This window comes from Penicillium crustosum, assembly GCF_028827405.1.
Source record: "Penicillium crustosum strain IBT 35664 chromosome Unknown utg000002l_segment0_segment0, whole genome shotgun sequence".
Taxonomy (NCBI): domain Eukaryota; kingdom Fungi; phylum Ascomycota; class Eurotiomycetes; order Eurotiales; family Aspergillaceae; genus Penicillium; species Penicillium crustosum.
The window spans coordinates 842,303-857,134 of record NW_026623123.1 but is presented as its reverse complement, the minus strand read 5'-3'; the positions used below and the strand labels follow the sequence as shown (position 1 = coordinate 857,134).

The 14,832-nt window shown below is 50.3% G+C and overlaps 6 protein-coding genes across 6 annotated transcripts; 3 read left to right on the top strand and 3 right to left on the bottom strand.

Moving 5' to 3' along the window:
- Positions 1-141: 141 nt before the first annotated feature.
- N7487_003824 (BAG family molecular chaperone regulator) lies at positions 142-3,455 on the top strand (the record flags this gene model as incomplete). Its single annotated transcript, XM_056871571.1, has 3 exons — positions 142-2,316; positions 2,365-2,461; positions 2,527-3,455. The coding sequence occupies 3 exons, from the start codon at positions 142-144 to the stop codon at positions 3,453-3,455; spliced, it is 3,201 nt and encodes a 1,066-aa protein (XP_056729291.1).
- A 499-nt stretch (positions 3,456-3,954) lies between these two features.
- Positions 3,955-4,920, bottom strand: N7487_003823 (rRNA-processing protein UTP11; the record flags this gene model as incomplete). The annotated part of the gene is made up of 2 exons (XM_056871570.1): positions 3,955-4,731; positions 4,825-4,920. The coding sequence occupies 2 exons, from the start codon at positions 4,918-4,920 to the stop codon at positions 3,955-3,957; spliced, it is 873 nt and encodes a 290-aa protein (XP_056729290.1).
- Positions 4,921-5,315: 395 nt separating this feature from the next.
- N7487_003822 (uncharacterized protein) lies at positions 5,316-5,962 on the top strand (the record flags this gene model as incomplete). Its single annotated transcript, XM_056871569.1, has 2 exons — positions 5,316-5,520; positions 5,706-5,962. The coding sequence occupies exons 1-2, from the start codon at positions 5,352-5,354 to the stop codon at positions 5,960-5,962; spliced, it is 426 nt and encodes a 141-aa protein (XP_056729289.1). The 5' UTR covers positions 5,316-5,351.
- A 759-nt stretch (positions 5,963-6,721) lies between these two features.
- On the bottom strand, positions 6,722-7,603 carry N7487_003821 (putative transcription initiation factor TFIID, 31kD subunit; the record flags this gene model as incomplete). Its single annotated transcript, XM_056871568.1, has 1 exon — positions 6,722-7,603. One exon carries the CDS (start codon positions 7,601-7,603, stop codon positions 6,722-6,724), a length of 882 nt encoding a protein of 293 aa, XP_056729288.1.
- Positions 7,604-8,314: 711 nt separating this feature from the next.
- On the bottom strand, positions 8,315-10,741 carry N7487_003820 (putative lipin Smp2; the record flags this gene model as incomplete). The annotated part of the gene is made up of 3 exons (XM_056871567.1): positions 8,315-10,137; positions 10,200-10,568; positions 10,633-10,741. The coding sequence occupies 3 exons, from the start codon at positions 10,739-10,741 to the stop codon at positions 8,315-8,317; spliced, it is 2,301 nt and encodes a 766-aa protein (XP_056729287.1).
- Positions 10,742-11,373: 632 nt separating this feature from the next.
- Positions 11,374-14,647, top strand: N7487_003819 (Fibronectin type III domain protein; the record flags this gene model as incomplete). The annotated part of the gene is made up of 3 exons (XM_056871566.1): positions 11,374-11,417; positions 11,474-11,667; positions 11,724-14,647. The coding sequence occupies 3 exons, from the start codon at positions 11,374-11,376 to the stop codon at positions 14,645-14,647; spliced, it is 3,162 nt and encodes a 1,053-aa protein (XP_056729286.1).
- Positions 14,648-14,832: the final 185 nt, after the last annotated feature.

Sequence of the window (14,832 nt, the reverse complement as noted above, 5' to 3'; positions counted from 1 at the left end):
AAGCGCGGGGCTTTACCTATCTAAGCCGCAACCCCGCAGCGACGAGATCAACCCCAAAACGTCTGGTGCAAAGTTCGATTTTAATCTGATTTAAAAGACTCACAGGGTCGCAAGGGCATTTGCCCCAATCTGCCCAAAATTATGAAAGATCCGAAAGATCCCAAGCCCATTGTACAAAGGCGAAGCATCCAGCGGAACCCGGGGCAGGATACATCCGATACTCTTTTGTCAAGATGGACTCGTGTAGCGGTTGATAGCAACTATGGCCCATTCGGTCAATCTACTTCCTCGATCGAAGAGACAGTCCTTGAGGATGTATCTGAAAGCAATGGAAATGCTCCTCAAGACGCAGCCTTGATCACTGAGCCAAATTTCGACGAGCAAGGGGCCTCGCCAGAAAAGCCAGCTGAGAACCATGAGCACCCTGTGATAACAACGACGACACCCCCATCTGCGAGCACCTCTATGACGAATATTTCGTTTGCCGTGGTTCAATGCCTCAAAGATTTGAGTCGGCTTGTTTCCGAAGACTTGTCATCGTTCGCGTCTGAAGTCCCGCCAGCGCTGTGGAAAGATGAGCTTGGTCGTTTGCGGGTTTGGGCTGCCAATATTGGGGCGCACCAAACCGGCCAATCGTCGCTGGATCATCGACTGCGGGATGCATCGCATATTAAAGAGCAGACACTTCGCGTCCTTCAGCGGCTGCAACGAACCATCGAAGATATCAATGATATTTTGCATCACTCATCCGGAGATGACGATTTCTCGGATCTAAGCGGGGATGAAGATGATGATGATGATTACCAAACAGAAATGCAGTCTATTTATCATGCTCTACGAGATACTATCAACAACCTGTTCCAAATGTCAATGCTCATCCGGCAGCCAGCTCAACATGATCGCCTTCTCGGCACTAAAAGATCTGATGCAGTCTTTTATGAGCAGTTTGACATACGTCATGTCTCAGACAAATACCCCCAAGCAGGGGAGGATATCTCGAAACGCCTTGGGCTGGCGATTTCCCAACGTCGAGCCGTTATGCAGTATCGTGAGCGTCATCGTACCAAGCTCGGCCAGGGTCTCAATCAGGTTATTGAGGATCAGACAGACGGACAATCAGCCAAACTATCAGACACAGTTGCAACTGAGTTTGTAGAAGTTGCACCAGCCGTAAAAGAAACCTTAGAATTGCTAACTGTCGCCTCACAAACATCTTACGCTCAAACCATATTGAACGGGGCGGAAGGGGCGGTCCTCCCGTCTCCCCCGAAAGACTCGGCTGATGGAGCTCCATTTGAATGTCCCTATTGTTTCGTGATCATCACCATCCCAAACCGGAGGACCTGGGCTCGCCATGTCTTCAATGACTTAATGCCATATCTGTGCATCTTCCCTAGCTGCCCGACACCCCATCGATTGTATGAAAGTCGCCGGGAGTGGTTTTCTCATTTGCAGAGCCAGCATTCCATATCTAAAACACCAAATATACCTGTGGACTGTCCACTCTGTCTATATTCGCTTCCATCTGGGAAGCAGTTTGAAAGACACGTGGGTCGGCATCTGGAAGAGCTATCGCTCTTTGCGTTGCCGCGATCCGAAGAAGACGACGACGAAGGTGCAATTTCTTCTGATGAGGATTCTGATAAGTCACACGATCCAGTCAATGAGGGGCGATGTCCCCAATGTGATCTAGTCTTCGTCGACCTACGAGCCCACACCATGACGCACAACGAAACTGAGCGTCTAGAAAAGTGCCCTATTGTAACGTGCGGATACCATGCCAAGGGGTTCACTCGCAGATATGATAGGAATCGCCACATACTGACACACTACAAGGGCGTCATGGTTTGTCACTTTTGTCCAGGCGCTGGGACACCAAAAGAAAAGAGCTTCACTCGGGTGGATGTGTTCAAGCGTCACCTTATCACCGTCCATGGGGTGATGCAGCTACAACCAAACCAGCTTGATCAAAGCCCGATTTCCTCCATCAAAACAGATATGGACCACACTAGCGATTCTACTGGAAATTGCTCTATCTGCAATGAACCCTTCGAGGACGCCCAGGACTTCTATAAGCACATCGACAACTGTGTAATGCTCAATGTGATGCAAGGATCCTCCGAGCCTGTCAACAACATGCGTCTCCCTGAAGTTAGCGAAGATGAGGAAACGGTTGATGACCGCCGCGACTCTAGCAGTTCTGTCCGCAGCCAGAATGAGGAGAAGCCTTACCTGCGCACAGGGAAGACCCGTCTCCCTCGTCACCTTGCTCATATGCATGCCATCATGGATCTAGGGTATCCGTTCAAGGAAGAGGTTAGTGTTTTGTTTTCTAACATCATTGTCGGCTACTGACCTAAGTAGGACGATATGATCGTCATTCAAAAGCCATTATCAAAGGCCCAGATCGACGAAGTGATGAGCCTAAGCCGCGAGTTTAAGCAGCCTTCGCCCGCGGGAGGTGAGTGGTATTCGTATCCGTATCCCTAAGTCCCCCAAAGGAAGATCAATACTAACCAGGACCAGACTCCCAGTCTACCAAAAAGAACAACTTGTCTGGGGCGGATCTTGGGATACCCGAGCCAGCAGTTGGCCGGGACGATGCACTCAACTTTGGGCCCGGCTCGTCAAAAGATCTTTCCCAAATCAACGAGGATGTTGTCGCTTATGACCCGGACTCTCTTTGGAAGGATCACCCGGATGAGAGTGAACCCCATGAGAATGAGCTCAAACCCGATATCATCTATATTCATTACCGTGGAGACAAATATTCGCTCCACTTCCGCGCATATGCCATTGAGGACGGCGTGCTCACTGTTGGCGCGCTACGGATGGAAGCTGCGAGGAAAGTCGGAGCCCCTCTTCCGAACCTCGCTAATTTACTATATAATGGAGTCATGCTAAGAGATGACAATCAAGCGTGCAAAAAAGCTGGGATCAAACAAAACTCGGAAGTGATATGTGTCGTTTCCGAAACAAAGTCCGGTACACTGAGCGACTCTTTCGACAATGCCGACGATGAAAGAGCTCATGCAAGCAACCTGCCTCGAGCACGATCCAAAGTGAATGTCAATAAGAATGACAAGCAGACTATACATAATCCTCCTCTTCGCCCTAAACCCCCATCATCGCCCAGTTTACCTGGAAACATACCTTCGCCTCCGCCGAATCTTAAACTACTGCATACACCGATGGAGCAAGTGACTGCCTTGGCTGAGTGGTTTGAGCATGTTCTCATTCCGATTTGTGAAGAATTCATTGCACACCCGCCAGACGATCCCAAGAAGCGGGAATACACACATAGGAAGCTGAGCGAGACCATTCTTGCTCAAGTGATGTTGAAGGTAGATGGAATTGATCCAGACGGGGATGATACTGCACGCAGTGCGCGCAGGGCCCTCGTCAGACAAGCGCAACATGTTCTGAACCGACTAGATTCAGTTGCAGGAGTATAGCTATATTGGTCATGCCCAGGATTCCTGTATGTATGTAATTTTTATGGGAGTGTGACCTTTTGAGATGTGCATAGACGTCCGATTCGCATAAAGTGCGATTTGTGGAATTTATTCACTATTAGATTAGATGAATCAAAATTCCTGTAGAGGTACAGTCCCATGCTGTTGTGTTTATCTACATATCATAGTAAATGAAAGAGAAGCCAGCTTTGATATTATTTCAACCATACCCAAATGTAGATGTAGCGATACCACAGTACTTTGATATGGTCAAATCTACCAGTATAAGCAGCGGTGTCTTATCACAGGTCTCCCAGCTATCGCCCGACACAGGGCTTGATATTAGCGAGCTTTTCCAAGAGTCGATGGCCAGGACTGAAGTGGGTTCCTTGGATGCTACTGTATGCGCCGGACTGCCTCTATGGTGGTTGGTATCAATATGTACAAAAAAGATGATAGCGAGTCATCACTCATAAACTCCGTCGAAACAAAAAAACAATCAGCGCTTGCGCTCGCGGATCTTCCACTTGATTCCGTCCTTGTTGGTACCTCCCACCGAATTTTCCATCTTAGCCCGCTGCCAATCAAGCTCTTGCTCTGCAGTCCGGATTTCAGCGTATTGCTTGTGCAACGCAGTGAGCTTGTTTTTACGAGCCTCGATGGCTCGTTTCCGGAGCTTGCGAGCCCGTCGAGCATCTGCAAGTGCTTGTCGCTCAGCCTGAAGCTGCTTGGGTGTCTTGCGGGTGTTGCTTGACGTCTGATCTTCTTCCTCTGATTCCGAGGCAGGTTCTTCTTTCTGTATCCTCTGCTTCTTCATTGCCAATTGGTCTTGTCGATCATCGGCAAACACCGTCCTGGTGGGTTTCGGTTGCACCGGGGCTCCGAAGTCGAAATCGGAATCGTCGTCGAACCCATCATCCTCGTCATCGCTCTCGCTCTTTTTCCCATCCTTTTTGCCGAGGGCCTTGTTCATGCCATCTTGCAATTCCACTTCGCGCTCCAGGCGCTCGATCTCACGGCGAACCCGCTCGCCAACCGTCCGAAGATAACCCTTATCTTGCGTCTTGAGCAGCTTGATTGCCTCGTGGCTCAGTCCCTGTGCTGCGGCAGAGTCTCGTGCTGTGCCTTTGCCACGTCCGTGCCGACCTTGGGTGCGGTTCTTGTCTCCCATCATACCGAAGGCGAACTCATCAGGGTTGCGATCCCGCGCCTTCTCTTCGAGGCGCTTCAGCTTAGCCTTCTTGGCATTGTAATCTTTGGCACGGAGCGAGTAATCCTGTTGAAGTTAGAACGATTGCTTTAAGATTAGGCATAAGAGAAAGGCCGGATCATCGGTAAATGTTCCAAACGTTTCTCCGCAGGAACTGACCTTATGCTTCTCGAGGAGACCCCATTTCTCGCGACCCTGAACCTGGCCACGCTCTTTGTGGTTCCGCCGTTGGACGGCGTTGCGCATGGACGACATGCTGAGTTTTGGTGTTGATGATTCCCGGGACAATAAATAGAGCACGAGAAGGTGTAGAAAAAAATAAAATATGAAAATCGAAAAGACGCAAAAGTCTCCAGCAGAAGAGTGTAAGTCAAAGTCGAGATGCAAAGTCGGAGAACTTTTTTTTCTGATTCTGCCAATAGTAACATTCTCTCCGCCCAAGCTCGGCTCACTCGCAATCAACACTCCCACTTGGCCTCGATCTTCTCTGCAAAGCCATTCAGTGAACCCCTCTCGGACTTACTTCTACCTCTCTTGGTTCGTTTTATTGGGTTCTGGAGCAGCTGAAATCACATCTTGTCCCTCAATAACTGGGACCAATCCCTCTCAAAAGCAAACTCTCCGATCAACCAGCCCATACACTTAACCCGATCAACTTCGATCTTTACGATCGACATACAGTCCCAATGGCTACATCTTCCACATCCCCCGATACCTCTTCAACAAGTGTACCTAAGAGTGCACCCAAACAATATAATCTTCGCAACCCGCTTCCGCTCTCGGCCCCCCAAGAACAAGAAGTGAAACTGCTGTTCTACAAGCGAGTACGCGCCCATTGCGCCCCCGAAATTAAAGGTATGCAATTTGCATTGCTTTATACACTAAATGCATCACCTCGTTACGAATAATGCATAGCTTTGGCCTTACAAAAGCCGGTCATGGGTGTCAAGCGGAGGAACAACTCCGGATCGCATGACCATGATCCACTTCCCACACCTGGAATATGCCTGAAACAACCAACTAACCCAATTATGATATAGCATTCGCCGAGTGCGCCGTTAATCGCACCGTCACCGCAACATGGGTCTGCCGCCAGCAACGTCTTGCAATGAATTCATGCATGCTCGCCCACGCGAAGCCGGAAGAAGAGGACCGCGCACGTGAGGAGTGGTTCGCGGGGTATGAGGAACGCCGGCGCGCGAAGGAAGAGGATCTTGCACGTGTTGAGAAGCGACGTGAGGAAGTCATTCGCATGATGCGCGAGGATGAAGCGCGCGCGCGAGCGGCAGGGAAATGATTGGACATTTCCCCCTGCACTCCGTGGATCCGTCCGTCTCTTACTCTCTTCATTTCTTGTCTGAGTATTTCTTGTCTATATGGGTTTTGGCGTCTTGAGTATTCTGCTTCCTGCGTTTATCCGAGGTCTGAGGGCGAGGATTTTCGCCTTTTGGGCTGAGTCTGGGCGAGGGGAATGGAGCTGTTAGACTCTTACCTGACTTGACTGCCTAATTGGCTGGGCCTTGCATGTCTCAAGGAGCTCGGTCCATAATTCACAGTCCTGGCAGCCAGCCTGGCCTTCTTCCCGTCCTCAGTTTGATAGACAGATATCAAACTGATCTCGCCCGGGCAGGTCAGCCCTCGACTTTCTTGGCTAATCCGGACTCGGACTTTATATCTATTCTCTCTCCTCACGGCGCACGAGCAAACAAAGCAGGCGTTTTGCTGGGCATCTTTATTACATTGCATGATCATCCTGAATGCGAGCGATGGGATGGACCGAATTATGTACAATATACACACAGATGATTGCATATCTTGGTTTAATTGACCAGAAGAATGTCTTCTTTATCGGTTTATTTGCCTTCATGATCAGGCTATGGGATTATGACCCTAATTTGTAAACACAAGTCATGAGATATGCTCTCCGTGATAGTAAAATCCAGGACACCGTCCTATGGTAGATTAGAGAGAAAAGGATAATGACAACACCAAGCGCCAGAAACACCACCAGCCCAAGGCCAAAGGTAGAAGAACCCCCGGGCGTAAATGCATTCCCTTAAACATCAGTCATGTTCCGGTCCCCGTCTCCATCACCTGCCTCGCCCATGGTGGTATCTTCGCCGAAAAGGTCCTCCATCTTCCCATCATTATCATCCTCGTCTTCATTATCTTCGGCTCCATCACCACCAACACCCTTTCCAACTCCAGGCTGTTGCATCACATCAGGCATCTCATCTTCCTCACCCTCACTATCCCACTCATCCTTCATATTCCATCCCATGCCAGTGAGACAGAAGCGCTCAGGAGGTAAGCGCATACCACCGATAACAACACTTTGGTTCGCCGCAGGAACCGCGCCATTAGCACCGGCAGCAGGATCGAAGCCACGCGATACACCAGGCAAAGCAATACGATTCCTCTCCGATGCAACCTCCATAAGGAACTCCTTCGGCAACCCTGTCTGGAACTGGAAGTGCAAGCGGGAGGCAATGGCCAGCCGCAATGCGGGCAGAGAAACGCTATTCACTTCAGCGGAGCCCTTTGCGCCCGCGGTACCGTCTGTGGCCGCGGCGTATCCTTCCGTCGCAAGATGCACGGAGTCTTGTAGCACATTAGCGGTATAGCGGTATGCGAAATCGAGCAATTGGAGGGGCACCCGATCTTGGTAGGAGGTTACCCCAAGTGAGGCGAGAAGCATGTGGACCAGCCGCACGTCCCGTGGTCGTCGCGTTTTTCCGCTGTCTTGGGTTGATATTCCCGGGACTGTTGGCGGTTGTGGCGCTGTTGTTGAAGGGCCTGTCGCTGGGGCATTGGGTTGGGTCTGAGAGCTTGTTGCGGCGGGCGCGGAGGCCCCGTTCGCGGCGGAGGAGGATTCAGCGGGTGGGGTGAGAGGTTGTGTTGTGGGCGCTGAGCCCTGTGTTTGGCTTGGGGATGCCATTTTGTCTTGGATTGTTGATCAAATATCAGGTAGAAGGCAAAGAGCGAATTGTGGTGTTGCGAAAGTGGTCGATATTGAATTAGGTGATGATTAGATGACCTAAAAAAGGTAGTCGGGGAGCATTCCTGGCACAGTGCTCAGGGGCTAGAAAACAGCCAAATATTCGAGCAGCGTTCAGTGTAGGGATGAAGATAGAGAAAGTGATTGCTAAATGAGGCCGAAAAGAAGCATGAGCTCCAGGGCTCCTCCCAAGGTGGACCAATATCACGATTATGTAATCGTGTTGCCTGCAGCCCTAGAGGTGGTGCCTGAAAGACAGTCATATGTAGTTAATGCTTTTAATATACTACATTATAGAGTATCCGTAGATGGTATTATGAGCCCTTCAATGTAAGCCTATTCACTTATTCCATTCATTACTTCCTATTCATCTCATGGTCCTATTCAATCCTCCAAGTATGTGCGCCATGAATGTACAAAAACAAATCCAGAAACGCCATGGATGCCATGAATTAAAAAGAGTCAGGCACAAATGGCCGTGTATAATGCAATCTCCAACTCCAGTTCTGCATGCAATAGTGTTGAACTTGAATGTATCGCAGTCTAATGCAGAATCTGACTTGGTAAAGCACTCGCAAAACGGGTATCTATGACGCAAGAAATGCCCCGGGATCAATCCCTTGTCAGAGAGGCATAGCAGCGAGTGTATGTTCAAAGATTATGAGGCATCTTAGGCCGGATGGGAAGAGAGGTTGTGGTCGGTTCAGTTGCTTCTTGTGGTTTCTCGGCAATGGGAGACAGTTCCTCTTCATCGATAGCTCCTTCCACCGACTCAAGTATTGAGCCTGCTGGATTGGACAAGGCAACCGAGTCCTGCGAAATGTAACTTGCAGCAAGTTCCTCCTCAGCTAACTCAGCCTCGTCGAGGTACTCGCTGCCTTCACCCTCACTCAAGTCTTCATCGTAGTCTTCATCATCATCACCATCTTCGTCTTCTTCGACTAGATCTTCATCGACATCTTCCTCATCTTCGTCTTCGTCTTCCTCCTCACTGTCTGTCGTCGAGAAGTCTGCGAGTTCATGCGGTGTGTTTCTCCAGTATGTGAAGTCCGTATATTCCTCGCCACCGTCATGCACAAGAAGGCTGGTTGGTGGGAAGAAATGGTCGAGTAGCTCTTGCATCGTCACATAACTGCTCTTGTACTTGTTGAGACTCAGCAAATCCAGAGACACTTCAGCGTTAGAGTTAATTGTGAAAATCCGAGTAGATGGAATGTTCACAGAACGATAACTTAATGCATCGGTCAATCGATTTCCGAAGCCAGCATAGAAGGGATTCTCTTTACCGCAGAAGAGGTTAAGAATATCCCGCAGACATGCCATCTTAAAAACTTCGGGTTTTCTCAGATAGATCTCCCGCCGCAGAGCGGCCATTGTACGATCGGGGCTGCAGATCACTGGACCTCTTGGTAATCTGTATCCATCTTGGCAAATGCCGTGAAGATACGCCCGTGTGGTATCTGTCTGGCCGACAGACCGACTCGTAAGATACATGATATTGTACCCATTGTTGGCAATGTCGGTGTACAACTTGGCGACTCCCGCGTGCGTCCAATCTCGTCCGATCATATTAAGAACATGTCCCAGCGCATCCGACTTGGTGATAGTTCCATCAATATCAGAAATCACGATCGGGGTGTTGCCATTCCACAGATACATGTTTGCAGTGCAAATTGCTCTGTTGACGCTGAAAGCCATTGTGTTGGCGCCGGGCTTCAGTTGCAAGGCCTTGAGTTGATCACTTGTCAAGCGGAGTGTCTTGGCATAGTTGCGGGTTTCGGCGGGGAAGGAATCATGCAAGGGTGAGTCAGGGGGTGTGGGAAAGCCGGGCTGGACATCTGATTTGGTTCGATGGTGGCGCGTAACTAACGATGGCTCCACAGCATGTTCACCTTCACTGTGGTATCCTGGGTCGGAGAGAGCATCATCGCTCATTCCCATGTTCGGCCGCATGGAGTGAAGAGTAGCTCTCCGATCGGCTAGTTCCTTGGACTCTTCACTGCTGTATATCCATAGATTGCCGTGCTCATCGGCTCCAATCAATGCACCGATATCGTAGCTCCCTTCAAGCTCTTCCGCAAGAATCTTGCGCGCAACGACCTCCGCGCGGAGGGCATCTTCTTCGTTGCTCTTGTAGCCAGTCATATCCAACATCAGATCTCCAGTCTCGGTGACATGTGATGGAATATTGGAACCAGACAGCTTCTTTGAAAGCGAAATGGCACGAGATACCGCTTCCTGGGGAGATAGAGGAGGGCTGCGAGAGCGGTGGTGTGTTTCGCCCTCGATATCGGTATCATGGGGTTCATCATTCCCATGTGTAGATTGACCGGACAGGGAGTGTTGAGGAGAGCTGGTCGAAAGCACATTGTCCGAGAGTGCGTGATCAAGTGGCGGCTTAGCGCTCGAGGAGCCGTGCCGTGAAGGGGCCACGTCTGATTCGTCGGGAGATCGCGATAAGGGTGTTATTGTCCCTATTAAAATAGTCAGTAACGAGGGAATTATATCGAAACTAAGGGTTGAAGATGCGTCCTACCTAAATCCGTGTTTGCACGTAGCTTGTTCGATGGCATCGCCATCGCCGGTGGGGTCTTAGCGCCTTCCGATAATGCATCCCCGTTTCCTTTGTCCAGGTCAAGGTAATCTGGTTCCTGCAGCGAAGGGAGAATATCTGGTTCGCTCTGGGCTCTCGGGCTGGCTGCTGGAGACACCAACGGCGAAGTCTGTAAGGATGCGGGGATGTCATCGGTCGTTTCAAACACAAAGAATGCTTCGCCCCCTTCTCCCAGTTTCATGGCATATTCTTGTTTTATGCCATTCACCTGGAATTCCACCTTCTTCTCAAATGGACGCAAGAGCGAAAACTTGCCAAACCGGACATGAAAGGGCGAACAAGCGAGTGTGCCTTGAAAGAGAAAAGCGAAATCAGTATCTTGCGTGAATCCCACCTCTCAAAGGACTGTAAATACCATCTTCTTGCTCTATGACAATGACATCAATAGCCCCGCTAAGGGTGGCCGGGTTGATAGAATTCCATGTCTTGGAGACGGAACCACTTATAGAGCGATAGAGCTGCATCCCGCCGAATGGATGTCTAGCACCTTTGACAGTGGAACTGGGCGAATTCAGGCCAATCCGAAGCAAATTCTAGAAATGCAGAGAGGCAAAAGAAGGTTTGAACGATCAAAAAAAGACTTGAGACAGGTTTTTGGAGAATCGGGAAGTTAAAAGGCCCATGTGACTGACACTTGGAGACAATGAAGGCGGCTACATAACCATTGTCACGGGATAATATCAGCACAATGTCAGCCACAAAAATGGAACTATGAAGTCTCAGCCGGGTGATAAAAGAAGACACATATAATTTCCTCCGATCTACTCCGTATTTCCAATATCCAACATCCAACATTTGTTGATTTCGCCAACAGCATTCAACGCCCAACAATTATGATTATGTCAGCCTTGAGGAATGCCGAGGTCCCGTAGCGGCTGATCTCCGCCTGGCGCTAACCTGTTTTGGGTGACTAAGATTCTGGATCACGTGGGGCCTATCCCACCGCCCACTCCGGAGAGCATTGGCGATCCTTGCAATTCTCCTGTATCCCGCTGCCCACGTCCAATGGGTTATAGACGTTGGGATGTATGAGCCGCTATACTTTGCATTTGACGCTTACCCAGCAGTGGTCCCTCGCGTGAGAGTGCGAGGCGTCATGGCCCTCTTTCTCGCCGTCTCGATCTTATGGGCTTTGATCTGGTAAGTCCCTTGTCTGTTCCAGTGTTTCCTTTACTCGACTAACTCAATGTATGAAGGCTTCTCTACCGTGCGTGGCAGGTATGTCAAACTCCAAATGAAGTGCTAGTCGAGAAGCTCGGTCTCGACATTCCTCCGCCACCAGAGGTCACCCTCGAAGAGATCACAGCCCGTGAAATCCGCCTTGCTTGGAAACAACCGGATTTCCACAACTCGATACATAAGCATATCATCCAGGTGAATAATGTGAAAGGTATTAGATACGCGTGATACTTTCCTATCACTAAACAAACCACTAACGGTTTCTAGTCGGTGAATCCAAACGAGCAGAAACAGCGGTGGAAATATCAAATTTGCTACCCGGAAATATTTATCATATCTGTGTACTTTCCGTTAGCGCCGCCAACTTTCAGACGCCCAGTGCGATCCTCCATGTCCGAACAAAATCTCTTCCGCTGTCCGAAGCTCAACAAAATGGCAACGCCGGAGGTCCAATTATCCGCGCCTCGATCCCCAGGTCTACAGTAGGCCTTCCAACGCCATCTGCCCCGATAATGTCTCGTGAGCACAGCGCAGGTCAATTACCGGGGAAACGCCCCTCGGCCGGAAGGAAAATTTCACCCGCAGCTGGAAGCACGGACGTTTCTCACGGCAATTTCGAAGAAACACTCAAGAGCAGAGCAAAGAGTGCCAAAGATGAGACTTTGGAGCAATTAGCAGACCGCTTGAAGTCGTTACAACACGAGAACGAGAACGTGGAGAAGCAAGGGGCAGAGGAGGAAGAAGAGCATATTGCACTGTTGAAAGACCTTGAAAAACAGCGCAGTGAATTGCGGAAGCGTGTCAGGGAGAAGGATGAAGCAAGTGGTGACTTGAAAAAGCATGTCTACAAGCTAGAAAGCGTCAACCGGACCGTGCAGGGTGAAAAGTCAAAACGCATGCGACTTCTTCAGCAGAAAGAGGCGGAGCGCAAGAAGCGCAAGAATGACATCTTGCGATGGCAGGAGAAGATTTCACGCATGAACTCTGATGCTATACAAGCCAAGGATGACAAGGCCCGAATCGAAGAAGAAGCGACGGTGCGCGCAGATGAGGTCCGAGCCAGGATCGCGAAAGAGCAGGGGGAGATGAAAACCATCGATGATGAGATTCAGGATAAAGGAGGACGGGTCAAGAAGCTTGAAGAAGAAAGAATGGGATTGCAAGAAGGCGACAGTGAAGATGGCAAGGAACTGGATCGGATCGACAACGAGCGAGCTCGTCAGTGGGAGCACAAGCTGGGCAACCTACACGCACGTTACGCTACACTTGTGAATCTGCACACGCAAGCCCAGCAACAATATCAAGAAGCCCAAGAACGTCTAAAGTGGCTTACAGCCCAACGACCCAGCAGCTCAGGACCCTTTGCCTTCCCGACCTTGGATCTTGATATGTCGAATACTGCCACCATTCGTCCCCGTCGCCATCGCAGCTCACTCAACAGCAATATGTCTTCCCCTCTGAACTACCCGGGTGTCGAAACGTCGTTTCCAAGTACCGTCAGCTACAACCCGTCCGGTCACTCGCCTACATTTGCCCCCACCTCTGCGTTTTTCAATATCAATAACGGTATGGCCCTTCCAGGCTTGTCCGACCCCCCCGAGATCATGCGCTCCGATACCGAAGTCGCTTTCAACAATCCGCAAATGAGTCCTCGTGCGGATGCCCTCTTGCCATCCGATCTCCTTGGTGACGAGGAGTCGCCCGAATTCCCACGATCTATAATTCGCCCAAGATTTGCAACTATGGAGGCATCCAGTACTCCCTTGGACAGCTTCGGGCACGGCCCAGTATCCCCTGTTTCTTCGGATAGTCGAGCGGGCAGTATATTCGCCAGCCCACTAGAGACTCAAAATCGGCAGGATGAATCCCAAGGTGTCCATTTGTCTGCTGCTGGGGAAGCCCCGAAAAGCGCTTCCCGAAAGCTTTCTGGACTTTTCGGTTTCCACCGGCCTCGTGGGAAAACCCTAGCAGATGAGTCTCCTATGCTGGGTTCCTTGAAACCCGGTCAGAGTCAATCCTTCCCTCGCAATATTGACGAGTTGGATCCAATCGGTGCACGCCGGCGACGATCGAGCTATACTGGTAATTGGGCAAACCCGATGTCATTGTTTCCTCGAAGCAACACGGCTGGTGTCACCATGGATAGCTCTTCTGATCATGCGCCCTCCCGACGAGCTGCTTTCTCGAATATCTTCTCATCCAGCAAGTTTGGCTTCGGTGGTGCTGGCACCCGTGGGAATCCCGATCTTAGCAGTGGGTACAATCAATTCAGTCCTCGGCATGATCCTATTGATCCATCATCGCTTCTTGGTGGCGTTCGACGCGGTTCTCTGTCCCCGCGACCTTCGTCAACTTCATTCGACACACCAAATCAGCTTCCACACCCCTCAACAGACAACCGCCATTTCGGGTGGCCATCGACTGATAGTGCTGGACACCGCAACAGCCCGCTTGGATTTGACTGGGCCGCGCCATCCAATTGGTCTCGAGCTCCTTCTCGGCGACCTTCATTCCAGTATGGATCGTCGGGTCATCTTCCCCTTGGTCTAACCGGGGAGCCTGATTTTGTGGAGGACACGTTTGATCGCCATCATCGACCCCTCCAGGCACCAATTGGCACTCGTCCATCATCGTCTCATCGACCGTTGACCCCAAAGCTTAACCCCGCTGCTCCGGCGTTCACGGCGGTTCTCACGGGCGAGAAGTCGGAAATAGACGCAGATAAGAGCAATGGTCCCGATAGTCCATTTGATACCCACGAGTACGATGGATCGCCATCGGACTCTCGCACATCTCGCTCCCTGTCCCTTTTCACTGGCGATTCATATGAATCCTTGGAGCGCATGCCATCTGGGGCTTCCATGGACAATGCCTCCAAGGAGTCGTTCATTCGCAAGATCACGCGCAAGGGTAGTTCCAGCAAGTTCAGCTCATGGAAGGATCGCTCGGGACTTTTCTCTAAGAAAGGTGAATCCTCGCAAGGTGATATTGACGAGGATGCGGCCAGCGAAGCGCAGCTCGGCAAGAGTATCGATAGCACTGTCTCAAGTGTGACATCCGCCGACCGCTCCACCCGCAGCAGCCTAGGGTTCTTTTCTCGCAAGTCTCGCAAGTCTGACAAGGCCAGCGAGACTAGCGAGCGAGCCAGTGAGACTGGCGATGAAGAGATTCCTGAGATTGAGAACTCATGATTCTCACATGTATCTGTAGACCATCTTGGTTCTGTCCTTTCGCTTTCATTTCCTAGATTCTAAAGTATCCTGCTCTCTTAGGGTTTTTGATATGCATCTCAACAACATACTGGTTTTATTTATGGACTTTTTTTTCTTATACATAGCAGTTACCTAGGTTTATCTGGATAATGTAGTGGCCTATC